Below are 26395 nucleotides of genomic sequence, written 5' to 3'. Positions count from 1 at the left end.
TTAAATTCCTACACTAAATCAGTTTTGATATGGACAGCTTGGCAAAGTATTTTTATTTGGTTCAAGTTCAAGAAAGGCATCCATGTTCAGATGCTGTTGCTTTAGTCAGAGAATACTTACTAACTCTGGCTCTGGTTCAGGTTTGGCTTTACTTTTTGGGCTGGATGACTTCCAGACGGAAGTCCCCTAGAACATGGTTTGTGCAAGTATAAGGTATTATTAATAATTTACTGTTTCAAACTCTGCTTAGTTATATTGCAAAACTTTCAGATGCAGAAATATGTGAAGAGTCTTTGTTCGGGGTATATTTTGGAGATTATGTAGGAAATGAAGCCATTGATTTTGCACTTGATGCATCTAAATTCCATAGCTTTAGCTCATGGCTACTTATGTCTGATACATCTGAGACACAAGCCTTGCTATTCCTAAGCCCTGTGACAGTTAACGTATCTGATATCAATGTACAATGACTGTAGCTTTGGTGATCTGAGTCTTTCTAGAGTTTGGTAGCATTGGTTTCCCTCAAGATAAAGAAAATTATGCTTGGCCTTAGCAGTAAATTGACTTGGTACAGTGTTGTGACCAGTTGTGTAAATTGGATTTTGTGTTAAAACTGTTGGTTTAGACAGCTTCAGACAGATGCTTTAGACTATTGCAGGAATGGTTGGGTTTTGGTTTTTTTATCCCTACCTGTGTAGCCTTCTTAGAATTTATTCTGATCTGGTAGTACCTTTCAGTGCAAGTTCCAAGAGTCTTTGATCCTGACTTAACCACTAACTCAGGAAAAGGTATGCATAAGTAAATCTATTTAGTAGTATTTAACCTCTGTCCCCTTTATGGATATATAGAACAAAAGAACTTAACATATTATAAGGGTAAACTGCAAATTAACAACAACAAAAAAAATCCATATCCATTTCCTAACAAAAACCTGTATATATCTTCTTAACATAATTTTTGCAGTTCAGCACAGTTTTTCCTGTGACATCTGGAGGAACTTAACACTCTTTTGTATTCTAGATATAAGCGAGTCTTTTCAGTTGGAACCCATGCCATCACCACATACAACCCCAACACGCTGGAAGTTACAAATCAGGTAATTGTCATTTTTGAAGTTGATTTTTGCCTTACATTCATTATGCAGAGTGAATAGGAGCATTCAGGCTTAGGAAGCCATCTAGTCTGACAAGATCTCAGAAAATCCAGAAGGTGTGGCAACCATGTACAAAAGCACACATAAGAGAAGGTCTGTGTTGCCTTTGCTTACTCTACAAATAACCAGTAGGGTTTTGTACTTCTAGGTAATTTCTCTTTATTGGCCAGCAAGTAGTAGTTTGCCTTTGGCTGTGCTGTTCTGAAGGAACTGGGATAAGTTTGATCACTGCTAAGATATGTCCCTGAAGGGAGTCAGGACACTTAGTTAATTTGCACAGTATCAAATAGGAAGCTCGAGCTTGTGCTGTCACGTAGCATGCTAGCTGTCATCTTGTTACAGGTTTATTGTTGTCTCTAGGGTTTTGGGGGGGGGGAGTGGGGGATGTAGCTTTAAAATTGGTAACACTATAACCTAATTATTTTCACTTGTCTAGTGGCCTTATGGAGATATCTGTAGTATTTCTCCTGTTGGAAAAGGACAAGGAACAGAATTTAATCTCACTTTTCGCAAAGGGAGTGGAAAAAAATCTGAGACACTTAAGTTTTCCACAGAGCACAGAACAGAACTCCTTACAGAGGCACTGGTAAGATATTTCATTTTCTTCAAGCAAACAGTAAGTACTTGGTTACCATTACCATTTGTGATAGCTTATTATGCTTTCTTTCCCTGCATAAAAAGTAGGAAAGCAAGTTTTTTGAGCTGTTATGTTAATGATCCTGATCTAGTGTCAGTTGGAGCAAGTACTGCATGATTTGTAAAGAGCAAGTAAAGCTGCAAATATTGAATATATTAAACTGCAGTGGAATGGTGAGCCTTCTGAGGAGGCTTAATATGAGTCCTATAAAACAGAGTCAGCTTAAATGTAAACTTTCTAGACAGATAGGTTATCATATTTGCATTCATTCACTGTTAACTTTTTTTAAAACAGAGATTCAGAACAGACTTCTCAGAAGGAAAAATCACAGGACGGGTGAGTGTCTGGCTTATCTGCATCATGTGTGGTTTAAGGAAATGATCTAAAGACTCAAACCTCTACTTCGTTCATATATCTTATGCTTGTGCTATATGTGCTACCTAAAATAGCTTTTGTGAATTTGGATCTCAAGTCTTTGAGAAAATGGAGTTTGTTCAAAAGCAGTGGGAACCTCTTTACCAGTAGACTATTTGAGCTCTCTTTGATTGGCCTGAGCCTTATGTACATAGACTATGAATGGTACTGTTGAAAGATGGGGCTGTGTTATGTGGAGTTCTTATATGGAGAGGAGAAAAACATTGATTCATTAGTCAATGTTTGCTTTACTTTCTAATTAAATATTTTCTGCGTAACATCCTGAACATTTGATGCTTCCTATAAAGTATTTCTGTGGAAGTACAGATGACAGACAAGATTGGCATTTACTGACTTGTGGTTATACAGTAATAAGTAATGCAGTCTACAGAGCTGGATTATGTTTGTCTTTTGGTCATAGAAGATAGCACTTCAAGTGCTTGAAGTTGTAAAATTACTTTAAATCTAAGTAATTTAAAGTACTGCACAGAATAAATCTTCAGTCATGAGCATAGTAACGCTGCTGGAATATGGGGATCAACAGACCTCTAACTTTTGCTGGTGTAAGTAAGTTTGTATTTGTAATGGAATGTGACTGTGGGGGATGAAAAAAATTCACTACAGTGACAAACTTAGGTTAACTTGATTTAATTAGCTGAATAACAGCATTTGGTGTAAATGCTGTTTCCTCATCTAACTACAGTGTTCAGAAGTCTGTGAGTAGACCACCTTCTGCAACAAGAGAACTTAGTTCCTTTGGGAGTGGCTCTTTTGGGATTCCGCTCTTGCTTCAACATGCAGTGTTTTAACCTGTGACCTTGTCAATTGACAGCTACAGCTACTTTCCTTGGCTTCATAGTGTTCTTAATATAAATAAGACCATTAAGGGAAATGATATAATTTTTTTAACTTACTAGGTAAGTAGAGAACTAATGCTGTGTATTAAAGGAGTGTGCAGAGATGTCTAAAAGTAGTTCTCTCTGCAGAGGTATAACTGCTATAAGCATCACTGGAGTGATACGAGGAAACCTGTGATTCTGGAAGTGACTCCGGGAGGTATTGACCAAATTGATCCTGCAACAAATAAGGTCCTGTGCTCCTATGACTACAGAAATATTGAAGGCTTTGTTGATATTACTGGCTATCAGGGAGGCTTCTGTATCCTCTATGGAGGGTTTAGTAGATTGGTGAGTATTAAATCAAAATATCTTGGTATGGTTCTTAGGATGTCTATAGCTGCGTATTTAATAATGAAGCTTCAGTGCAGTTGGAGCATAAAGTTATGTGCATCTTTGGGACCCAGCTGTGGAGCCTCAAGGCTTATGGACAGATCCTGAAAGGAAAGGACATTAGTTAAAACATTTGAGAGTTATGTATGGGTTTGGTTACTGGTTTTGGTGTGGGAGGGTTTTGTGTGTGTGTATTGCATGCTTAAGAACTAGAAAGGATGAAATACCTAGGGTTTTTTCAGGTAGTGAATATGAAGGTAATGTGGGTGTGCAATTTCCTGTCATTTCTCAAATTTACAGAAGTGACAGGTAGCGTGTTACTAGTCCACCTAACTGGTGGAGGGTTTCAATTCAGAAATAGATTGATCAGTGATGCCATTGCCTCTTTGGACCTGTGATCTGATTACTTGGCAGCTTTGCTTGGGGAATACTGCAGTGTAATGTTGGTTCTAAAATCATGACAGGGTTTCTGTGTACTGTACTTCAAGAAGCTGAAAAGGATCTTTACGCTATTAATCATAAATTAATTCCTAGGTATAGCAACCTCAGTCTCTACTAAGAAAATAGGACTAGATGAGGGTTTCTGTCTTTTCTACTGCAGCATGCTTTTCTCAGGCATAAAACTACCAATATATAATTGGTCCTCTAGAGCTGCCCTAACCTTGAAGAACACCCGTGGTACCCCAGTTGCTTTCTCTGGGTCCTCACTCCTGCCAGCCTGTCAGAGCCTGTTGCCAAGGGTGGACAGACAGGTCATGCAGACCATAACTTTAATGGCACACTAATGTGCAGGAGGATATCTTTTAGGAATAGATGCTATAGAATTTTTTTTTTAAGGCAAATATAAAGTTAATAGTGGATCTCTTGTGTGATAAATACCTGTCCAGACCATGCACTTAGCAAATGTCAGTCCAGCTGCTGTGAGCATTCCCTACTGTTAGGTATATAGAGCAGGATTATTTATAGAACTGTGACTTTCTTTGGTGGTGCCATATTTTTCACCTGTTAATTTTTTTCTTGACAAAATTTGCAGCACCTGTTTGCCTCTGAGCAAAGGGAGGAAATTATCAAGAGTGCTATAGAGCATGCTGGCAACTTCATAGGCATCTCTCTGCGGATAAGGAAAGAATCCCTAGAATTTGAGCAATACTTGAATCTTCGCTTTGGAAAGTACAGCAATGATGAATCTATAACGTCTTTAGCAGAGTTTGTTGTTCAAAAAATAACACCTAGGCACTTGGTAAGGCTGTCAGACTGAACATACTTGGTTCCTGTTAAGTACTGAGTATTCTCTTTCCTAGCATGCCTCTCTCTTGTTTTACAAGGAGCCTGTGAAAAGAGTACTAGCTCTTACAGAAGCTTGCTTAGTTGAGAGGGATCCAGCTACCTACAACATTGCAACTTTGAAACCTTTAGGCGAGGTAAGGGGCATTCTTTTCAGTACCATTTCTTCAAGTAGAGGTTTTAGAAGGGAGAAATTGATAGTATATCAAGCCTTAATTTGTAGAGTAGCTAAGTAACACTGCTTCATGAATGTGATCCTTGTCCCTTATTTTTAGGTATTTGCAATAGTGTGTGACTGTGAAAACCCCCAGCTTTTTACCATTGAGTTCATCAAAGGACAAATTCGGAAGTACTCTTCAACAGAAAGGTAACTGGAGCTTCTGTGCGTTATAGATTCAAATGGAAGTTGCTACAGTAGTGCTTGTAGTTCCTCAGCTTCTATAAACTCTGACTCTTGGAGGGGTTAACTTAAAGCCTTGCTCTTCTAGCAGTCTGCCACTTACAAATCAAGATTTGTTGCAGGAACTAAATTTACCTTCATCCCACTTTGAGCAAATCTCTCCAGAAGTTTTCTGATGAACTTGAAAGGGTGTTGGACAGTTAGATACAGCCAGTTTCTCCTAAGCAGTATAGTTCTGTGTATGCTGTACTTGGTTAAGTCGTATATCTGAAACAAGGGAAGAAAGCACAGTCTAAGCAATATGGAAATGTGAAGGCTATGAACCCTTTGAGCTCTCTGCTTGAGATAGTCTTAGTTGATTCTATTTAAAACAACCAACAAAGCAGTCCCTGAGTGCACTTGCAGTTGTAATACAGTCTAATCCTGCTAAGTGAGGTTTTGCAGAAAGCACAGGGATGAATTTGCTGGCAACATGTGTCATTCATTAACAGATAATCTAGAACTGATCCCATTAGTGAAAGGCTGCAGCTGGCTATGCTGGATGTAAGTCAGCTCTCTCCTGATGTAAGTCAGCTCTCTCCTTACAGTGAATAAAGGAACACTGAAAGTTAATGGTTTCTTCCAGAGGTGCAGCTGTTGGCAGAAGTAAGAGATTCCAAGTATTGCTGCCTTCCATTATGTGATATTCCCCTCGCACCACCCCCCCTGCCCCGTTTTTCTCATATCTTGTTTTTTTGGCACCACTTCTCTGATATAAATTGTATTTGTGTGTCATTGTCCCAACCCAGAGATTCTCTCCTGGCTAGCTTGTTGGATGGAGTGCGAGCCTCTGGTAATAGAGATGTCTGTGTGAAAATGACCTCCACACACAAAGGCCAGCGGTGGGGATTACTCAGTATGCCTGTAGATGAAGAAGTAGAGAGCCTTCATCTGAAGTTTTTGGCTGCTCCTCCAAGTAAGCTAATGCTTCTTACATGGGTTTATAGTGTTCTTTAAAGCATCTAGATATTGAGTCAGGTACTGTACACTGAACTTCTGATGTGTCTTTTTTCAGATGGTAACTTTGCAGATGCCGTGTTCAGGTTCAATGCTAACATTTCCTACAGTGGAGTCCTACATGCAGTTACACAAGATGTAAGAATAAAGCCTTTACCCATCCTTTTAAGATGTTGCTAATGCATGAAGAAATTAATGATGATTATTTTTAACCAGGGTCTGTTCTCAGAAAACAAGGAGAAGCTCATTAATAATGCCATAACGGCATTGCTCTCCCAAGAGGGAGATATTGCAGCATCTAATGCAGAGCTTGAAAGCCAATTCCAAGCAGTAAGACGACTAGTGGCTTCAAAAGCAGGCTTCCTTGCCTTTACTCAGCTTCCAAAGTAAGTGCAAAGTCTCCTTAAGCTTGGAAGTAGTAGATGAAAATAGGTCTCGAGCTTTTGTTAGTAACTTATATCTAAAAATGAGAAATGGAATTAAGACTCCCTTCTGAAAAGGAGTGTAAGACTGTGTACACGATTGTTTTCAGTGGTATGAGGCTGCCACCAGGCTTTCATGCAAATTGAGAATCCTAGGTAATCATTTGCAAGTAAAGCTGATTCTTCCTGTGCTAAATACTGTCTCGAGGCAGATACGGTTTAATGATTTTCCTAGTGGAAAAATTTTTAACATGTACCTTCCTCTGTCCTTGAAGTAGGCAGTTCTTCTTTCTCAAAGTATGCTGGTGTCATTGCTATCTTCAGTTTAACACAAGATAAAATGATGTTAGGAGGTTGTATTTCTGTAGTAGCTACAGACTGCTTGGAGTTTCTGTCTTAAATAACATAAGGAAGCAGAAAACCTGTCTGTTCTGAAAACAAAAAATTTTCTGAAAGATTTTTGACCAGGAAACATAGAGCAGCTATAATATGGAGAAGGATAAGAACAACAAAAGCACTTGGTCTGAGACCTTTATAAACTTCTGTTTTTCTGTAAATAGTATCCTGTAATTACACAGGCACATCTTTATTTTGATGAATGTGCTTGGCATGTTGTTAACAGCGAGGTCAATATTTTCCTACCAAGAATCTCAAATTTATGAAAATAATCAGGGTACTGGCTTGCTAAATGCATTGGGAGCAGACCCCTCTGGCTGCTGACTGGATTTAATCTTAATTTTAAGATTTTAGTTTCTTCTCTGATCTTAATGGTTTTTCTTCCCTTTGAAAAGATTCCGAGAACGATTAGGAGTGAAGGTTGTGAAAGCCCTCAAAAGGAACAATGATGGAGTAACCCATGCTTCTATTGACATGCTTTGTGCTCTTATGTGTGTAAGTATTAAATTTCAGGTTCTTTCACTTTGGAATATATGAACTTCAGGCTACTGAAAGATGTGGAAATAGGAACTTGCATTCAACTTGCAGTGTGTTCAGACGTGGAATAACTTGTTATGCAGTGATTTCTTGCTGAACTTGAAGGAGGATGTGCTTTTTATGGGTGGAGAGAGTGGCTTTTGGATTGTAGCTGTTAAGAACTGAGGGTTGAAATGTGTCTGTGTAGTGAATACTTCTTTCTTTGTAGCCCATGCATGATGACTATGACTTGAGGCAGGAGCAGTTGAACAAAGCTTCCCTTCTTTCTTCAAAGAAGTTTCTAGAAAATCTGCTAGAGAAATTCAATTCCCATGTGGTAAGTCAAATTTTGGGAACAGATTTAAGCTTCTTTAAGTGCCTTTTCCTGATGGCAGTGAAAATGCTTTCGTCATACTTAGATGCATCTTTGAATGCATTTGCACCTGCAATTGAAAATACAGCTCTGGCACTGAAGTCTAATTAAGCTTGGATCTTGACAGGTTAGGACATAGCTGTCAACACCACAGAATTTGAATGTCCTGCAACAAATGTTTGTGTGTTTAATATGGAAACTGGATGTTACTTTTAAGTAAAAGAATAGTGTAAACTCATATTTGTGGGATTAAACTAGGTAAAAGTGTTTGAGTCTCCAATATGCTTTAGAAACCAATTATTTACCAGGGTAGTGCCATACTCAGAGTAATGGAGTCTTCTAAACTTGTAGTTTTTGTTTACAGGCTACTTTAGTGCTATGACAGGGAAAAGCACCTTCAGCATCATGAATGCTCTCGGACCACTGTATCTGAATTACATACCTGTCTTCCTAATTTCAGGATCATGGGACAGGTGCCCTAGTAATTAGTTCACTTCTGGACTTCCTGACATTTGCCCTATGTGCTCCATATAGTGAGACTACTGAAGGGCAGCAGTTTGACATGTTGTTGGAAATGGTGGCATCTAATGGAAGAACACTGTTTAAGCTCTTTCAGGTAAGACTTATTTTTCACTATTATTAGAGGCTTCAGGTAATTAGTGAACATGATTTTTTTCTTGTTTTCCTGAAAGATAGATTTGTCTTCAGCTCGTTAATGTGCCTAAATCTTTTCTGTCTTGGTGAATGTTCTAGTGGCCTAGTATTTTGCCTTCAGATATCAAATGGAAGTGATTGTTCTACCTTGAATGATATGCCTAATCATTGTAGAATAGACTGCCTAAGACCTGTTTCCAGAAACACAATAAAATACCACTTGGACTTTAAGATAGATTCAGCAGATGCACAGATCTTCCCCTGATCTGTCTTCTGCCTTTTTGTATCTTTCTCAGTAAATGAGTTAAGAGTTAGAAAACATGAGTAGCATCCTCTTCAGTGGTAAACCTGTAAGGATTGTAGCATTTTTAGCTAAAATGTCAATGCTTTCTTACTGTAAAAATAGTTCTGTTTTTTGGTTAATGTCAGCTTGTGTCAGCCTTTTACTCAGCATTATTCTGGCTTCTCTGTTATATACTGCTGTTCAGTGCCAGCAATTTTTTCTGGGAGTTGCATGAGAGATTCTTGTTCAAAGATGGAGGGTAGGAGCTCCTCTTAAGGCTAGCTTTCACAAAACTGAATTGGAGGTAAAACAGCCATGTACATTAGTTAAGGAAACTGAACCACAGATGATCTAATCTTCAGGTTTCATGCTTGGATAATTTTTTTTGTTAACGTTCTGTTCTAGCACCCTTCCATGGCAATTGTGAAAGGAGCAGGTTTGGTGATGAAGGCAATAATAGAGGTGAGATTTTTATCAGTGTTAGCTGGGATAGCATGCAAAATATGTATTGTCTATTTTTGAAGTGCAATTGCTTACCAAGAGAAGTTTGTTATATTAGCTTCTCAAAGTGGGGAGTGGGGAGGGGGAAGTTGGAAGGTGAGGAACAGAACACCTGCGTAATTGTGAGTGGTTTAATATGGCAACTTGCTTTTTATCTTACACTTGGGGGTTTGGAAAGCATGTGAGTTGGGATGTTAGGTAGTGCCTTGCATGTCTCCATACTGCAGTCAAGATATGGCTGTAAATGTTGTATGTAGCTCAGCCACATACCTCAGAGCCACCAGACTTCTCCTGCATGTTAGAGGGTATCTCAAGGAGGAGAGGCCATATTTCCTGGGATGCATTGCCAGATAGAATGGGACCAGGATTAGCAAGCAGTAGTGTCCCCAGAGCAGACTAGTGATGTCAGCCTCTGTTCTTGCTTTGGCTTTAAGTTTCCATACCACATAATGTATGGGCCAAGTCCATACTTCTCAAGGGTTGCTCATGATTGTTGCAGGGTGGCCTTGCTAACTGACTCTTGACACTTCCTGAGTTGAAATTCAGGGCTTAAGTTAGTGCCTCATTGTATCACAATGGCTTATGCATCTGAAATTCATCTAGTACTTTCTTGGAATGGAAGTGAATGAACACTTGAAATAGAGGTATTCCAAATCTTCAAGTTTCCATCAATGTACCTGATAATGTTAGCTAAAAGTTACTATGTTGTTTATTAAAAGTCCTGTCAGTTAGATGAGTAGAAGTGCTGCAAAAGCTTTTTCTTATTCATAGCAACTATTGTATCTTGAGTGAGTGGCAGTCTTACCCATGTGGCTGTCTAAACTGAACAGCAGCCATTAGTCTTAAATGGTTACTGTCGGCAGAAGTCAAGCAACAGGCGATTATGTGTGGTTGCCATTCTTTGTTTAATCCTAATTTATAATTGCAGTGTGAAAATGATACTTCTGCTACAACCTCCTGATGTACGATGGGAGACAGGCATCCTGCCCTCTTCAGTTACTGTCCTCATAGGTGTAACTACCAGTTACCTGGTCCATGGTTTTACTACAGCATTGAGCAGTTGCTGTTGAGAACTTTTGCTTAAAACCTATCATACTCTAGCTTCTGGTTTTTGAATATTAGTTGGCATAATTGATGGGCAAGAAGGCCTTGGAACTGTAAACTGAGATGAAAGCAGCTTAACTAAGATTCTTTCTTTAGTAATCATCTTGCCCTGTTTCCAAAGGAAGGAGACAAAGAGATTGCTACCAAAATGCAAGATCTTGCCCTCAGTGAAGGTGCCTTACCTCGTCACTTGCACACTGCTATGTTTACAATAAGCACAGATCAGAGGATGCTTACAAATAGGTATGTCCATCTCACTTGATATATCATGTTTAAAAAATCTAAGTCATGGCCTAGCGAACATTGGGAGGTTAGGGAAGAAAAGTTGCAGTTCTTCAGGAGAATATTTTCTTTAGCAGCTGGTATGTTTTAGTAGAGCAAGCTTCAGCCAAGACTGAAGCCACTTAATAAACCCTTGATTTTTTTTTGTTAAGGTGGGCTTGGGTTGATTACTTGTTAATGGCTCAAGTTTTGATTTTGATATTTTTGATTTTATTTTAAGTCAGGGAAAGAAAAGGCAAGTAGAATGTTTGGAATTTGTAAAAAGTTTCAACTTGTACTGTACAACTGTATAAAAATAGGTGTGCACATCTCAGACATCTTGCATGCAGTTAGGGTTACCCATCTTAAATGAGAGAGAGGTTTCCTCACCAAAATTATTCCCCGAATCAACAGTCAGTAGAACTGGTGATCTCTGAGAGTGTGCTGTGGAGGATGAGTGATGATTCAACTATTTTCACCCAAATACAAAATTATAGAAGCTTTAGTTGTGAATTCCTGAAGCGCTCAGAGTTGCTAAGGAATGTAGGGACAAGTGGAGCTTGTTGCCACTGTGCATCATCCTGGAGAGAGCTGGTATGAAACCATCTGTGATGCTAGTTCTCTTTGGTGCTACTACTTACAATGTGCGTGTACCAGTGCTTCAGTTCAGTGCAGTAGAATCCTAGTAAGAAATATTGGCAGAAAGCATCTGTTGACATGCAAGGCAGGCTCCCAGAAAGGCTTTAAGGTATTAAGGTATTAATGGACTGGTATTAAGGACTTTCAAGTAGAGCATGTAGCAGTTCTTGATGGCTGATAGCCTCTTAACTTCAGCTGTAACTTAAGGTTGGCTGGATAAACTTACACTTGATTATTAGATGTTTCTGCTCTATTGCTCAAGTGTTCTTTGAGGTCTAGCTCAAAAAGCATGTGCTGCTACTGTTCCCCTAACTTCACTGGAACTTCTTAAAAGCAACACTTAAAAGCATGCTAAGCATATCTTTGAACAATGTAATGCTTTGTGCTCTTAATCAAGAGCATGAAGCTCTTGCTCATCTTCATTTCATCAGCATGGTAAGGGTGACAGTTTAGTTGTTTAAAAATCTGTTTCAAGTACTAACTTGCAGTTTGTAAATTTCAATGGCTTTTTCAGGCAGTTAAGTAGACATTTGGTTGGCCTCTGGACAGCTGAGAACAAAACCGCTATGAATTTGTTGAAACGTATTTTGGTAAGTAAAAGCAGAATATGGAGTAGCAAAACAGTAAGGTATAAAAGCTTACAGTATCAAAGTTGGCACAATCTATATAGTAAACATATTTCCTCTTCCCTTCAAGAGGAATGTCTTGCCTGGGAGATCAGCAGTCTTGTATCTACTAATTAAAGGATATTTGTGTCTAGTTCAAAGCATCTCATACTCTTAAAAATTTTCTGTTACTTCCCTGATACTTTTTTAAATACTGTATGACGCAAAACTTAAAGTGTCTTGACTTCTTTTTCTTGATTAAAAGGACAAAAATGTGGGAGACATTGTAAGCATTTCTAATGCTTTTTTGTGCCAATAAGAAATTAAGGCATTAAGAGTTCTGTCTATCCTTTTATGCCTTGTCTGTCCAACTTTGCTTTTAACTTGGTTAAATTTTTGTTGTTAGTTCATATGCTGATCGTTCATATGTTGTTCTTTCACCCTTACAGCCTCCTGAATGCTTCTTGCTTAAGTTACTTCAGTGAAATTAGTTCAGTGAATAGTGTTGTGAGAAATTACCAGCTTTTCATTTCAAAATAGCAGTTCCTTCATTTTTGGCAGAGCAAACTGTCCTGATCTTGGTCACTATCTTATGGAAAGCTTAGTCAAAAAAGGCTAGCTCATCTCTAATGTCACACGTAACATTTAGTCCATATCAGAGGATAGGGGTGGATTCTAGTGTTGTTCATCCCTCTCAGTATTGCCCTGGGATCAGCTCTTTTTTTCCTGCATTCTTTAGGTGCATTATGTGCTCCTTTAAGAAATGAGATATAGCCAAGAGTTCTCCTGCACTAAGGCCAATATTATGTCTCTATTGAGCACTTCTGTTGAGGATTGCAGCATTGTGCTAATCACAGAAAAAAAAAAAAAAAAAGCTGTAGCTTTACATACTTTCGAGTAGAATATAAATTCTGTTCTGAAAAATCTGATTTAAAGAAATTATGTTATTACCTAATGTGATGGTTTCTGTTCATTAGCCATGTGTGTGTTTACACTGGTTTTAAATGTTTTTAGCCACCAGGTTTGCTGGCATACCTTGACAGTGCTGATCCTGTTCCTGAAAAAGATGCTGATAGAATGCATGTTAGAGATAACTTAAAAATTGCAACTGTAAGTAATTGTAATTGTCTTACAATTCAATTATATAGATGTAAGTCTTAGTGACTTTTCTGATACAGACACTTGACTGCTGCAGTGATCTGCAGCAAAGATAACCCCCAACCGTAAGTAATTGGTTTTATTCTGCAGGATCAGTATGGCAAGTTCAATAAAGTGCCAGAGTGGCAGAGGCTGGCTGGAAAAGCTGCAAAGGAAGTTGAAAAATTTGCCAAAGAGAAGGTGGATCTAGTCTTGATGCACTGGAGAGATCGAATGGGCATAGCTCAGAAAGAGGTAAAAGTACTTGAAACTTTGTTAGAGTAACTTGACTAAGTCACAGTAAGAGTGTCAGAACACACACTCAAATAGTAAAGAAGTGTTGTGATGTGAGAGTTCTCCTTCCTTTTTTAGCAACCTCTCTACTTCTTATTATTCTTGCATTAGAAATGGGTTCCAGGGAGAATGTAAAGCAGGCAAATTATTTCCCTCAGCATATGTATCAAGCTTTAGCGAACCTTATCAAACTTCAGTGCAGCCTATATGCATTTCTTGTAAGATAATTACACAGGAGAAAATTCTTTGAAATGTGGCAAAACCAGTTTTTGAAGTATATTTAAAAGAAATGGAATATTCTTTGCATTCAAAATTAGTACTTTACATCAGTGATATTTTAGTTTTCTTCTGCTTGAAGAATCATAGGATAGCCTGGGTTGAAAGAGACCTTATATATCATCTGCTTCAATCCCCCCTGCCCCATAGGGACAGGGACACCACCTTAGGATTTACTTGAATATAGGTATCTCAGTGCTTAAAGAGACTGAGACTGAAAAAGACTGTACCTAAGGTCATGATGGAGACTGAAGTCATAAATAACTGTTTTGATCTGATAAGAGGATAGGTTAAGCACTGCTTGAGTTCTTACTGTTGGTCTCCTTTTTCTTTTAGTTTTATTGCCATGTTCTAAATGACAAACCCTTTTAATTATGAGATATTTCTCTTAACTTTCTTTAATATATTGACTGAGCTTGTTTCTATGCATTCTAGAAGTGAAACAATCTGTTGTATGTGCAAGGAAGGATGAGAAGCACAATGCGGAGTATTGAAAATGCCTGTCTTGGTACTTGTTCTGATGTTGCAATAAGCTTTAATTTAGGAAAATCTAGCTCAAGTTTGTTGTCAAATGTAGTGCAGAAGTTTGACAGTAATATTTCTGAAATAATGGTGAATTAGGTTCAAAACAGGAGAAATAAAGAGATGTGAAAAAGCAGTGGAAGATCAAATCGCACTTTAAACAACTTGTCTAGATACTGAGTTTAAAGAGTCATTTTTTCCATGTGGAGTTCTGGGCTGCATTTTTTCACAGTAAATATGTGCAAGTGTAGCTTGGGAGAGGTAGTAGCAAGTTTGGTTTTACCGCTTTAAATTACTTCAGTGACTCTGGAATGTTAAATGTATTTTTCTTTTTCTTCCAAATTTTTCTTCATAATCAGGACAGAAACAATATGGTGAGTCTGTCTGTATATCTCTGTTACTTGTGTGGAGACTGTTGGCTCAGACTTCTGCTTGCATGTGATACCTCATGTAGATGATAACACTGATTTCGTGCTTCATCAAAATAGGGAATCTTTCAGTGACCAAGTCGGACTTGATTCTGTTTTTGTAACTTCTCTGGTTCTTTCTTTTCAAGAGCAAAACAATCTTCATGTGGGTTTTCACCTCCATCAGCTTTGGAGCTGATGAATGCCTGTGGTGGTGGGAATTAAGCTTTTCTCAGGGATAACTTGCTTCTAAACAAATGATTTGTCAAACAGCTGAAAGTTTCTCTGGCATGATTTAACTTGGTGTAAATAACACTTGTAGAAATCTGTTGCTGCTACTCACTAGAAAAGGAGACATTATTAATGAGGCTTAACTTAGTATGGTTTTTGAAGGAGTGTAAAAAATCCAGCCTTTTATTTTAAAAGGGAAAAATGGGAGGTATCTGCTTCTACTAACTTGTGGAATTTGGTTCTTTTGCAGAACATTATTCAAAAACCAGTGATATTAAGGAAACGGCGCCAAAGAATAAAAATAGTAGCCAACTGGGATCTCTTCTATTACAGGTGAAAAGGATAAAGTTAATATTGTGGTCTCAGATAAAAGTTTTTATCTGGCTGGATATTTTTGTTAGTATCTTCTGAGTTTCTGTGACTTCCAATTTCTGCCTGCCTTGAAACAGTGCAAACGTTTAGTAACAGCTACTTAATAAAGCCCCCCTAAGCTATACTTAAGGATTTCACTTGTGCTTAGGAAAAGGAGGAATTTAGAAAGCTTCTGAAATATTGTCAAACCACGTAATTTTTTCCCTTGAACCAAAAGAAAGAGTAAGTAACAAACTGCAGGTGCAAATCTGCATGGTATTGAAGGCCAAGTAAAGTAGCACTGGAAAGCATTGTAGTTTGATGGTATGTCAACCTGTAAACTGCTCAAGATGTTGTAACTTGAATTGGAACAAACATGAGCTTAAAGCAGGGCAGTTGGATACTGGATTTCAAATAGTGCCACAGGTCCTAAACGCAGCTTGCTTACCTGTGAGTTCTTACAGCTCAAAGTTTACAAGGGAGAGACTTCCATCTGAGAAAGATACAATGGCCCCAACCAGAGTGATGTGTTAAGTAGGCTGATAAAGCTTGGCTTGGCTAACAAACTATGTAAGCAAGCTTGGGGAAATTCCATAAACTCAACTGCTTGATGTTTCTAAATGTCAAATACAGTTTCATGAAAGGAAGATTTGTGTGTTCCTAAACCTTTGGTATTAAAATTCATTCTGTCTTTGGATCCAAAGGCTGTGTTGGTAACTGCTACTAAAGAATGTCTGCTGACTGTTTTGTGACATTTAAGACATCATCTTCTAACTTGCTGCGTGATCTACTTGTATATGTTGTTGTTGTTGGTTCAAAACACAGCTGGAATGTGCATGTCTGCTGCTCTGGATTGTTTACCTGTAGCCCTTATTGGCTTACAGTGAATCGCTTGCATGTCTCCTGATCATCAACTCCCTGCAGATGGCAAACAGCCCAAAGGGGTGACACCAGGTGTGCTTTAGTCCAGGCTGGCCTCCCTGGCTGTGAAAACAGTATACAAGTGAACAACTGTAATTACTGTAACAAACTGGAGACCACTGCTCTCTGCCTTCTAATTAAGATCACTAATGCTAACAATCTCCCCTAGCTTGCCAGCTGAATCTTGTCTTATTTTTAGATAACGTTTTGAGGGGTTTAAACTATGTAACTTTTTTCTTAGGTTTGTTCAGGATCATGCTAGATCAAACTTGATTTGGAACTTCAAAACACGGGAAGAACTGAGAGATACTCTTGAATCTGAGATGAGAGCATTTAATATTGACAGAGAACTTGGTAGTGCTAATGTTATCTCATGGAACCACCAGGAGTTTGAGGTAAATGACCTACCATAGGACAAACTGCATCTCTAAAATATGTCTACTTAAAATGTCACTTCTGTCTCTTATTCCACGAGTGAGTCTTGTGTTGTTGATCCCTGAATGCAAGCTAGAAATTTATTTAGGTTGTGGAATCAACTGCTAAGGCTTGAATCAGTGAACAAGTACTCCTGTCCAGTGTCACTGTGCAAAACAGAAGCCTCTTTAACCTAACAAATGATGCTGTGGAGATGAAACATTTATCAGAACCCATGGTGTATTCTTGCATTAAGAAAAGAGTTGGTCCTTACACAGAGAAGTCATACTTGTTTTGGAGTGTGTTCTGTCAGAATTGTTTTGGGTAGTTTCAGAAGTCAGTTCTTCCTGATAACAAGTTTATTGTCTTAATTTCCTTCATGTTTCAGTATTCCTGTGTCAGTTAAATACTGTGTTGCTAAATCATGAGTAGATTATGGGCTAAATCCCATTCTAGGAACAGCAGTACCTAAGAAGAAAAAAAAACCAAACAACAACAACAACAACAACAACAAAAAAAACAAACAAACAAACAAAAAAAAAACACCACCACCACAAAAAAACCTTGTATGCTTCTATGAAGCAAGCAGTATGGTCCTGACTGGCTTTCTCAAAACATCTTGCAAGATGTTTTCAAGTAATGTGCTAATAAACACTTCAGGTGCTGTTCTCCTATCTCCAGTATAGTTGTGGTTCCACACAACAATGTGGTTTTAATTAATGTGTAACGCTTAAGCAAAGCAAGGTCATCCTTGAATTCAACTGCAAGATAATCCTTAGATATTCCCATTGCCATCCTTGTTTTAGGATGGCTTTCTAGTGACATTTGAGCTGGGAAATGAGAAGAAACCTGGTTTGGGGAATTTCTCAGCTGACTACTCTGCAAATCAGGAGGAACTGCAAGACATCGGGAGCTAATGCTTTATGAGAGAGAGCAATTTTACGTATGCAATTTATCCCTCTCATACACCTACAGGTTGCTTCTTACGTTGATGCAGTAAATAGCTAAGACTGGGTTTAGATTGGTATTTCTTGGACTGGCATTTGTCTTTCAAAGTTTCCTTCAGGTTCGATCAGGCACAGGACTTCTGGGTGTCACAGTGTCTGCTATCCCAACTTCTTAGCACTGCAAACTGGGACAGAATCAGAAGTACAGATTTGAAACTTTGTAATACAGACTTGGCCATGTACTCTATGCTCCTGTGTGGCTTTATGCTGCTGGAATGTATCAGTAGCATTCTTGCAGCTACAACCCAGGATACTTTGGGACTGGCTTGAACAACTGCTGTCTCACAGATCTGCTTTTAAATAGTAATGAATATGTTATTAGACTATGCTGTAAGTATTTGAACGAGATAGTGATGACAGAGGCTTTTCTGTCAGCTGTGGAATCCTGTCACTTTGCCAAGGGGAATGGTGGCTTGAGACTCCTCTGAAAGCATACCAGTTAGTGGGATATCTTTGTATGATATGCTGTGATCAAATCTGTAGATAACTTTGTTGCCTCATGACCGTAATCTGCGAACTATAGATAAGAAAAACCACTGTAGAATGGCTTTTGTTGTATGTTAGAGGCACCTCTAATTGAAGTGCTTCCCAAGTGCTTGTTACCACTGAACACTGAGGCATTTGTTAAATTTAATGTAGTTGCTCTGAAGTTAATGATGGCTTTTATGGTGCAATTTTACTTCACGTTTTTTTGTGAACTGATGCCTTTAGGCTTTTATTATCCAGGACAGTAGCAAGTATAACTTGTAATTAGGTCATGCTTGTGTCTCATAATTGCAGTAACATTAAATAAAATACCTTGCAGTGGAATAACTACTTATTAAAAGTTGAGTCACTGAATGCATCATGTGTGTTATCCGAGTTTAGTTAACAAAACCAGCTGAAATTAAAAACAAGTTAGTTACAGGCTGGAAATTGAGATCTCATTAAGATGAGAAGCTTCATTTATTCAGGGGGGCAGCAATAGCCAGTGGCTTTTATTTTGTAGATGTGTGTTTCTTTGGCAGAAAACCTGGAGATTTCAGTTTTCCTACAGCTTAGGAGAGGTTGCTAACCTTGTTGAGTTTTTAGATGCAATCAAGCTTTGTATTGTTATGCAAGCAAAAACTTACTGAAGAAGAAACAATATATATATTGTTAAGTAAGGTGTTCTGTGTTACAGGTAAAATATGAGTGCCTTTCTGAGGAAATAAAAATAGGGGATTATTATCTAAGATTGCTGCTGGAAGAAGATGAAACTGAAGAAAGTGGAGCAATCAAAAGATCGTGAGACATTATTAAAACCTTATCTCATTCCTAAGGTCCATGTTTGTTTTCATTACTAAAATCTCATTTCTTTTTTAGATATGAATTCTTCAATGAGCTCTACCATCGCTTCTTGCTTACCCCAAAAGTGAATATGAAATGCTTATGTCTGCAAGCATTGGCCATTGTTTATGGAAGGTGTCATGAAGAAATAGGACCGTTTTCTGATACTAAGTACATTGTTGGAATGTTAGAAAGGGTAAGAATTATTTTAAATTATTGGATCTAGTAGTTAACATACTGCTAGTCCGGCATATGTTCAGATCCTTCAAGTTACTGTGAAACCCATGTTTTGCGTTTATAGAATGTGAATACTTTTTTCCATGCTGTCAACAGCTGTTCTTAGCATCTCCCTTTGTTTCAATTTCATTAAAGTTTAACTAAAAAACCTGCTGATCATAGAGGTATTTCAAATTAATCTCTTTAAGACCAACAAAATGCAAATATAACTTCAGCTTGCTTTTGAAAAATACAGAAGCTTTATAAGAGGAGAATCTTGTTCCATATCACATTATTTCAAAGAACTGACTTTGAGTTGTACCCCCAGGCCTAGTGAAATCATAGCTTGAGATGAGCACGTATGGTGGATTAGATTTGTAGTAGTAGCTGCATTGCCTATTAAGTATCTTATGTCTGAGACCTTATTCAGCTTGCAAAAATAAATGTCCATGCAGTCTGAAGGAGGAGTTCTTCCCTTGCATCGACATGGGTTTTGGCTGTTGCAAGTGAAACTGAACCAGTGAAGTCGCTTGATATTTTGCCTTGAGCCTTGATAATCTCACCAGGGATGTAATATCAAAGACCCTCTCTGTCTGCTGGCTGAAAGCATTCTCTTTTTCTCTTGTGCTTGTTTTACCTGGTTCACTGAGACTCCAAACATAATCCTGATATAACAATAGACTTAGCAGAATAGTGGGTTTGAGCCAGGGCAACAAGACCTTTGCTCCTCAGTGCTAGAAAACCACCTTTATTAGCAGTGCATGAAGCTAAAGACGTAATAGTCAGCAGTTTTTCTGGGAATGAAGAAACAATATGGGGCTTTGCAGCTTCAACTACATTAGCTTTTGAAGGGAACTTCTAGTATGTGCTATGAAATGCTAACTTGTTATTTTCTGCTGCAACAGTGCACTGACAGGCTTGAGCGGGACAGATTGATCCTGTTCCTCAACAAGCTGATCCTCAACAAGGTAAGGTGGACATGTACACTTAACAGCAGTCTTTTGACTGGGTAAAATAGTCTGAGCTAGTCTTTCAGGGTTAACTTGAACAGAAATTCAGGTATTAAGGAAGTTTTAGAACAACGTTTGATCCAGCTTTCTGGAATGTGATAGCTGTTATTTATTGGTGAGGAAGCTGAAGGAAGCATGTAGATGTCATGGTGATTGTACCATTCTAGTCACTTTAGAGAATGATTTGACTTTTTTTGTGGTCATTTCTTACTTGAATAAAACTGTTCAATTTAATTGCAGCAATGCTTATCTAGAAAATGCTTTTGGTAACTCAGTTCATTTGTTAACAGAAAAATGTGAAGGACCTTATGGATTCAAATGGCATCAGAACCCTTGTAGATCTTCTTACTCTGGCACATCTTCACACAAGCAGAGCTACAGTCCCTTTGCAGGTAGGGGGCCTTTGTTTCTTACTACTCATTTGTTGCTCTGCAAAAGGGACAATTCTTTAAAAAATCGATGTACTCTTCACATTTCACGTAGAAATGTGATATTTGCACTTTGAAGCTAAAACTGTTCTTCTAAACATCAACTTTTAGAGCAACGTGATTGAGGCAGCACCTGATGCGAAGAGGGAGAGCGAGAAAGAGTGGTACTTTGGCAATGCTGACAAAGAGAGGAGTGGTCCTTACAGCTTTCAAGAGGTACCTGTCGTCCCCTTCAGACTCAGAACTTGACAAATGATCTCTGTCCTGGTGACTGGGTGTGTTTCAAACAGTGAGAGGGGCCATAAACAATGCTAAAGAATGTTCTCCAAGTAGCTCTTTAAATAAGGATTAAATCTAGATAAGAGACTTGATGTAGTGCCAAGAGCTGCAGCCGCCTTGGTAAAACTGCCCTACCCCTCCATGCCTCAGTTGGTTGCAACATAATCTGACACATTCTACTTTGTGATTCTATGACAGAGTTATAAACTCATTGAAATTTCATGCAGCTATAATAGTCTGCCATACAGCAGTTAAAAGCTTGTCAGGAGTGTGAATGTTTAGGAGCGAAGGTGGCTCTAAATGCTGAATAAACTAAATTCATCTCTAATCTTGCAATAGATGCAGGAACTATGGAACAATGGACAGCTGACTTCAAAAACTCGTTGCTGGGCTCAGGGTATGGATGGCTGGCGACCCTTACAAGTCATCCCTCAGCTGAAGTGGTGCTTGCTTGCCAGTGGCCAGCCTGTGTTGAATGAGACTGACCTTGCCACACTTGTCCTCAACATGCTCATCACTATGTGTGGATATTTTCCCAGCAGGTAAGCAAGGATTTTCAGCAGAAGGGGTTAACTTTATCTGACAGATGCATGAATTCATGAATTCTGTCTTAAAGCTTTTCTTAGAAAGTAGTATATTAAGGAACTCTATTAAAAGAGCCTTTTACATGGTAGTAATTAATTCTGTGGGCAAATAGAGTTTGTGAGACAATACTAATATTGTGAAAGGGACTGCAAGAATGAATGTACAAGCTATGTGCATTTCTAATGCTATAGACAGGCTCTTGTTTAACTTAAACAGAAGGGCTTTAATGCAAGACACTAAACCACACTTACCGAGTCTAACAACAAACTTTGAAGTTAAAGAAAGACCAAGAATATGGCTTCAGCAGTCTAATGCTTAGTAAAATCTTTTGGTTTTGAAAGAGAAAAGAGACATGTGTGCTTACTGCTGGACTACTTGATATTTTTAGGGATCAAGATAATGCTATTATAAGACCTCTGCCTAGAGTGAAAAGGCTGTTGTCAGATAGTACTTGCCTTCCTCATATCACTCAGGTAAGTAACTCTTCAAAAATGTACCTAAATGAGTGAAAGTGACTTACTCTATCATCTTCCCCATGTGAATACTTTAGGTGGGGCAAACACATCAAAGAACAATTGTAACATTGCACAGATCTCTGACTAAACAGTTGTTAGTTTCATAGGGTGTTGTTGCAAATTTCAAGCTTTTCAGCCAATATCTTGTAGAGAAATATTTCCATCCTTGGAGATACTGAAAAGCCACCTGGACATGATCTATCAGCCAGGTCTAGAAGACCAGGCATTTAGCAGAGGGGTTTGACAAGATGATCTCCAGAGGTCCCTTTCAACTTCAAATATTCTTTGAATGATACTCACTGTTTTTAAGCTGAAGTATTCTTTAACTGTAATTCCTGTAAGTTTCTGGGTTGTCCCAATAATTGAAACTTCAGTTTTGGCAAGATAACTTGCACTACTTACCAGCTAATAATGCTTGTGTTTGATTTCAGCTATTACTGACTTTTGATCCTATCCTTGTGGAAAAAGTCGCTGTATTGCTCTCTCATGTCATGCAAGACAACCCTCAGTTACCTCGTTTTTATCTGAGTGGAGTATTCTTCTTCATCATGATGTACACAGGTTCCAATGTACTTCCGGTTGCAAGGTAGGAAAAAGAAAAGCCAAAAGTACCTCTTGACCAGTCATGCTCAAGACTGTTTCTCTACATATCTGCATCCTCTGGGGAGTGTGGCTTGCTAGAACCAGCATGAAATTCTTCTTCTAGAAGAATTGCCTCCATGTGATCTAGTCAGTCATTAAAAAGTGAATTGCTTATGATCTTTCCGAAGCAGGAGTGATGATACAGTTCTAACAGTACAACTGGGCATGCTTTATTGTAGAATAAGCCATTACAAGCACTAAAAAGCAGTAACACCAGCTACATATATGCTGATGTAGCTTTTGATAGTAGGCAGCTGTTGAAAGGGTTTAAAAAATCTAATAGCCTCTTTCAGTATTGAAGCCTAGAACAGTTAAATCAGTCAGTACTGCTTGATAATGCACTGCACATGGATATTGCAGTTCATTTCAGTACTTCTAAATGAAGTAGTTCATAAAAAGCTGTCATACAATTCCAGTTAAGTCTCTTGTACAGTGAAATGCATTGGGAAATGATTGCATGCTTCTGTGATGACTCTGGTGTAATAGAACTGTCAGCAGTTAGTCTAAAATCATCTTATTTCATCCTTGCAGTGATGATCTTACAGCGCAGAGGTGATCTGTGTCTCTATCAGGATCTTTTTTTGTGTGTGTAGAAAACAAGCTTTCAGGAACAGGACTTTAAAACTGAAATGATGAACATAAGGCAACATTTATAACATGGGAGTGCTTAGCTTGGTGAAGTTCCCAAGGATTTAATGAACTTAGTACAGAAATTCAAACTGTTGCAGTTACTCTTTTATCTCAAAGTAAATGTGTAATACCTGTCAGCTGGCCTATGTCGTTCTGCTTGCTATTCAAGGGTACCTAAGTATCAAACAAAAAGAAAATAACTGTTGTTTCTCTTCTAGGTTTTTGAAATACACACATACAAAACAAGCTTTCAAGTCTGAAGAAGTGAGTAGATTGCAACAGTAATTACCTCTGTTTCCAAATACTTTTGCAGACTAACTGAAGTTAGTTGTTTTAACTAGAATTTAAGAATTATAAGGGAAAAGGGGGGGTTTTTAGGTCTCAAATTAGTTAGCAAGACAGAATTCAATTACCTTTGAGATGACCATGTGATCTCTTCTGTAGACAAAAAGTCAAGATATAGTTCAAAGAAGTATACTTGGACATATTCTTCCTGAAGCAATGGTGTGTTATTTAGAAAACTATGAACCAGAAAAATTTTCTGAGATATTCCTTGGAGAATTTGACACTCCGGAAGCAATTTGGAGCAATGAAATGAGGTAACTGTTTTCTGTCAGAGGGACAAATAAATCTGAACTACAGGTTATGTTGAATAGGTACTTAACATTCCTAAAGAAAGCTGAAAACACCTAGATTCCATGGCTTCCTCTTGTTTGCCTTCTGCAAGAGCAGTGTCCTGCATTGTGCTCTGTTTCATCCAAAAATAACCAGGGCAAGGGAGGGCAGAACTGGCAGTGGGAAGGGGGGAGTATTTCCCTGAACATGTTGAGTAAGTTACTTTTGTGAATGGAGACTTGACTATGTATGTGAAATGCTTTATACTTATTTATATGTCGTTTTTTATTACCAGCACCTGTCTCTGTGATATGTCAAATATTCCAATACATATTAGGGTCTTCCAGGAAGTAAGGAAGTGTTGAGGAAGGCAAAATATCACTTTTAATTGCTTTTAATAAACTAATTTCCATGGTGTTTAAATAGCTCTCTAATAGAATAAGACAGAATCGTGTTCTAAAACCCTACTGAAATGTGGGAAACTTCTAAGGAAAACCTTTTCAGAAGAAATGATTGAACACACTTGTGCAGTGAGTGAGGACCGAGGAATGCTGGGCAAATGTTAAACTAAACTTTGTAACTTTTAGGCGTCTGATGATAGAAAAGATTGCTGCTCATCTTGCTGACTTCACCCCTCGTCTTCAAAGCAATACAAGAGCCCTCTACCAATACTGTCCCATCCCAGTTATCAACTATCCCCAGCTGGAAAATGAACTGTTCTGTAACATTTATTACCTCAAGCATCTTTGTGATACACTCAGATTTCCAGACTGGCCAATTAAAGATCCAGTAAGTAAGAAGTATTTTAGGATTCATTTAGTTCTTGATCTTTCAGTCCTAAAAGTTAATGAAAAGTCCTAAAATATTAACAAAATCAAATGTTGGGTTTGTTGCAAGTAACTCCTTTATCGTGAATTTTGGTTCAGAAGTAAATACATTAAACCCTGCTTAATCTTGAAGCAGCACAGTGTTCTTTCCACACAGCAACCCCATAAGGGTATCCTTCTTGTGGTTGCTTCTTAAATAGCAAAGTCAAGCATCCAAGAAACTTCAGAGAATGTTTCAGTAATTCTTGTTTTGGGGATGGGGAGAGGGAATGGAAATCATGACTTTGGGGTTCTCATTTGTCCACCCTGCAGAAGAAGCCAAGCTAACATGTCAGTACATTAACTGAAAAGATCTTTTTGGTACAAGTCTATGAACTAGAACAGTCTAAGCAGCTTTATTTATTCATGCAGCTTTGCAGTTTTTGTAGTATCATGGTGGGAACTGCATCTTAAGTGATCCTCCATCTTCTAATTTGACTCTTACATAGTAATTTTAATCTCAGGGTGCTTTTATCTTGCATAAAATACAGGATTCATTAATAAAACAGCATTTTATTTAAAATTATGTATACTGGTGTCAGCGTGAATGAAACACTAATAAATTGTAATTCTTGAGGTTAAACTGTTGAAAGATACCCTAGAAGCTTGGAAGAAGGAGGTAGAGAAGAAGCCACCTACCATGTCAATAGATGATGCTTATGAAGTTCTTAACCTACCCAGAGGACAAGGCCAGTAAGTTGTCTTCAGGATTTAAAGTTGTTTAACTACTTTTATATAAAACTCAGTGCACTGAGCAAACTGAAGTCTCTTATCTCAGTACTTGGAACAATTTAGTGGTACCAGCTCAGTCATGTGTAGCACCTTCTTCTTTCACAGTGGAGAATTGCTTTGCTAAAACGAAACAAAGCTTGGAAATACAATTCCAGTGTTTGAGAAAACAGTTGTTAACGTATTTAGATAAGCTGAAAATGGGGACAAGAATGCTTTGTTCTTTTAAAGGACAAGCTTTAAACTCAACCATAGTGAGCAAAGAATATAGCAAAACTTGAACATGTTCAAAGGAGCTTTTTTTTCTGTAATCATCCTTCTCCCTCCCCTATATTGCCCTTATTCTTGGTGATTATATCCTTAGAGTTTTTTGCATCCTGTTTTCAGGGATGCTTCAGGTCTCTGGAAGTGAACCAACAGCAGTTTGTGTTTATCCTTCAAGAACAGTTCATTTACTGCAAATGGTGAAATACTAACTTTTAACACTTGTAGCTCATTTAGATTCTTCATTTGAAATACTGAGGGACTTTGAGCACCTTCTGGTTAGTATATTAGGTACAAGAGGTATAAAAATACTTTACAGTCTCTAGAACTTCTTCTTGTTGTGGCCATATGACAGTTACCCCCAATTCAGTGTAAGATGATGAACCAGGCTTTTAAAAAGGAAATAGGAGAGCTTTGTAGTTTTCACTCTTTGTTAGTATTATTGTCTGAACCCCAGGCTCATTTTGCTGTGGTTGTTTTTGGTTTTTTGTTATTAAGTGTGATTGATGGAACTTGTTTTATTTTAGAAATGATGAAAGCAAGATCAGGAAAGCGTATTTCAGGCTGGCTCAAAAATACCATCCAGACAAGAATCCAGAAGGCAGGGTATGTACAGCACAAATTTATAGTGTTAATAAAATGGGGATATATTCAGCTATTACATATATTGAATTTTGAAATGCACATTTGTCTTTCTTCCTTTTAAAAGCTATGCCTTAGGTGACTGCTAAAATACAGATTAATGCTATAGATGAATAATTTAACTAATATCAATCAAGGATTTAGGATTTCTACAGTAAACTGGTGTAGCCAGGTCAGTCTCACATCTCAGAAATTGTCTTGTTTAGAGAGTTACACAGGACCTAAACAAGCTATTTGTT

General features: G+C 38.1%; 1 protein-coding gene across 3 annotated transcripts in view; it reads left to right on the top strand.

The window, feature by feature from the left end:
* Positions 1 to 26395, top strand: part of DNAJC13 (DnaJ heat shock protein family (Hsp40) member C13) — a 63684-nt gene that overhangs the window by 11338 nt on the left and 25951 nt on the right. For 2 of the 3 annotated variants that reach the window (XM_040054475.2, XM_040054521.2), the window contains exons 3-36: positions 1021 to 1096; positions 1590 to 1739; positions 2085 to 2126; positions 3191 to 3391; positions 4467 to 4673; positions 4759 to 4854; positions 4993 to 5084; positions 5906 to 6072; positions 6172 to 6251; positions 6330 to 6499; positions 7327 to 7426; positions 7677 to 7784; positions 8281 to 8436; positions 9163 to 9219; positions 10484 to 10605; positions 11777 to 11852; positions 12882 to 12977; positions 13116 to 13259; positions 14456 to 14470; positions 14985 to 15067; positions 16248 to 16401; positions 18590 to 18693; positions 18772 to 18931; positions 19857 to 19919; positions 20252 to 20353; positions 20501 to 20605; positions 21008 to 21210; positions 21642 to 21726; positions 22200 to 22354; positions 23259 to 23304; positions 23485 to 23639; positions 24243 to 24444; positions 25099 to 25214; positions 26042 to 26120. In XM_040054475.2, the coding sequence (XP_039910409.1) occupies positions 1021 to 1096; positions 1590 to 1739; positions 2085 to 2126; positions 3191 to 3391; positions 4467 to 4673; positions 4759 to 4854; positions 4993 to 5084; positions 5906 to 6072; positions 6172 to 6251; positions 6330 to 6499; positions 7327 to 7426; positions 7677 to 7784; positions 8281 to 8436; positions 9163 to 9219; positions 10484 to 10605; positions 11777 to 11852; positions 12882 to 12977; positions 13116 to 13259; positions 14456 to 14470; positions 14985 to 15067; positions 16248 to 16401; positions 18590 to 18693; positions 18772 to 18931; positions 19857 to 19919; positions 20252 to 20353; positions 20501 to 20605; positions 21008 to 21210; positions 21642 to 21726; positions 22200 to 22354; positions 23259 to 23304; positions 23485 to 23639; positions 24243 to 24444; positions 25099 to 25214; positions 26042 to 26120 (3967 nt within the window). The remainder of the gene's footprint in view (positions 1 to 1020; positions 1097 to 1589; positions 1740 to 2084; positions 2127 to 3190; positions 3392 to 4466; positions 4674 to 4758; positions 4855 to 4992; positions 5085 to 5905; positions 6073 to 6171; positions 6252 to 6329; positions 6500 to 7326; positions 7427 to 7676; positions 7785 to 8280; positions 8437 to 9162; positions 9220 to 10483; positions 10606 to 11776; positions 11853 to 12881; positions 12978 to 13115; positions 13260 to 14455; positions 14471 to 14984; positions 15068 to 16247; positions 16402 to 18589; positions 18694 to 18771; positions 18932 to 19856; positions 19920 to 20251; positions 20354 to 20500; positions 20606 to 21007; positions 21211 to 21641; positions 21727 to 22199; positions 22355 to 23258; positions 23305 to 23484; positions 23640 to 24242; positions 24445 to 25098; positions 25215 to 26041; positions 26121 to 26395) is intronic. The other variant, XM_040054531.2, reaches the window with a different exon arrangement.

The sequence above is a fragment of the Hirundo rustica genome, chromosome 1 (assembly GCF_015227805.2).
Source record: "Hirundo rustica isolate bHirRus1 chromosome 1, bHirRus1.pri.v3, whole genome shotgun sequence".
Taxonomy (NCBI): Eukaryota; Metazoa; Chordata; class Aves; order Passeriformes; family Hirundinidae; genus Hirundo; species Hirundo rustica.
This window is presented reverse-complemented; position numbering and strand designations above follow the sequence as displayed.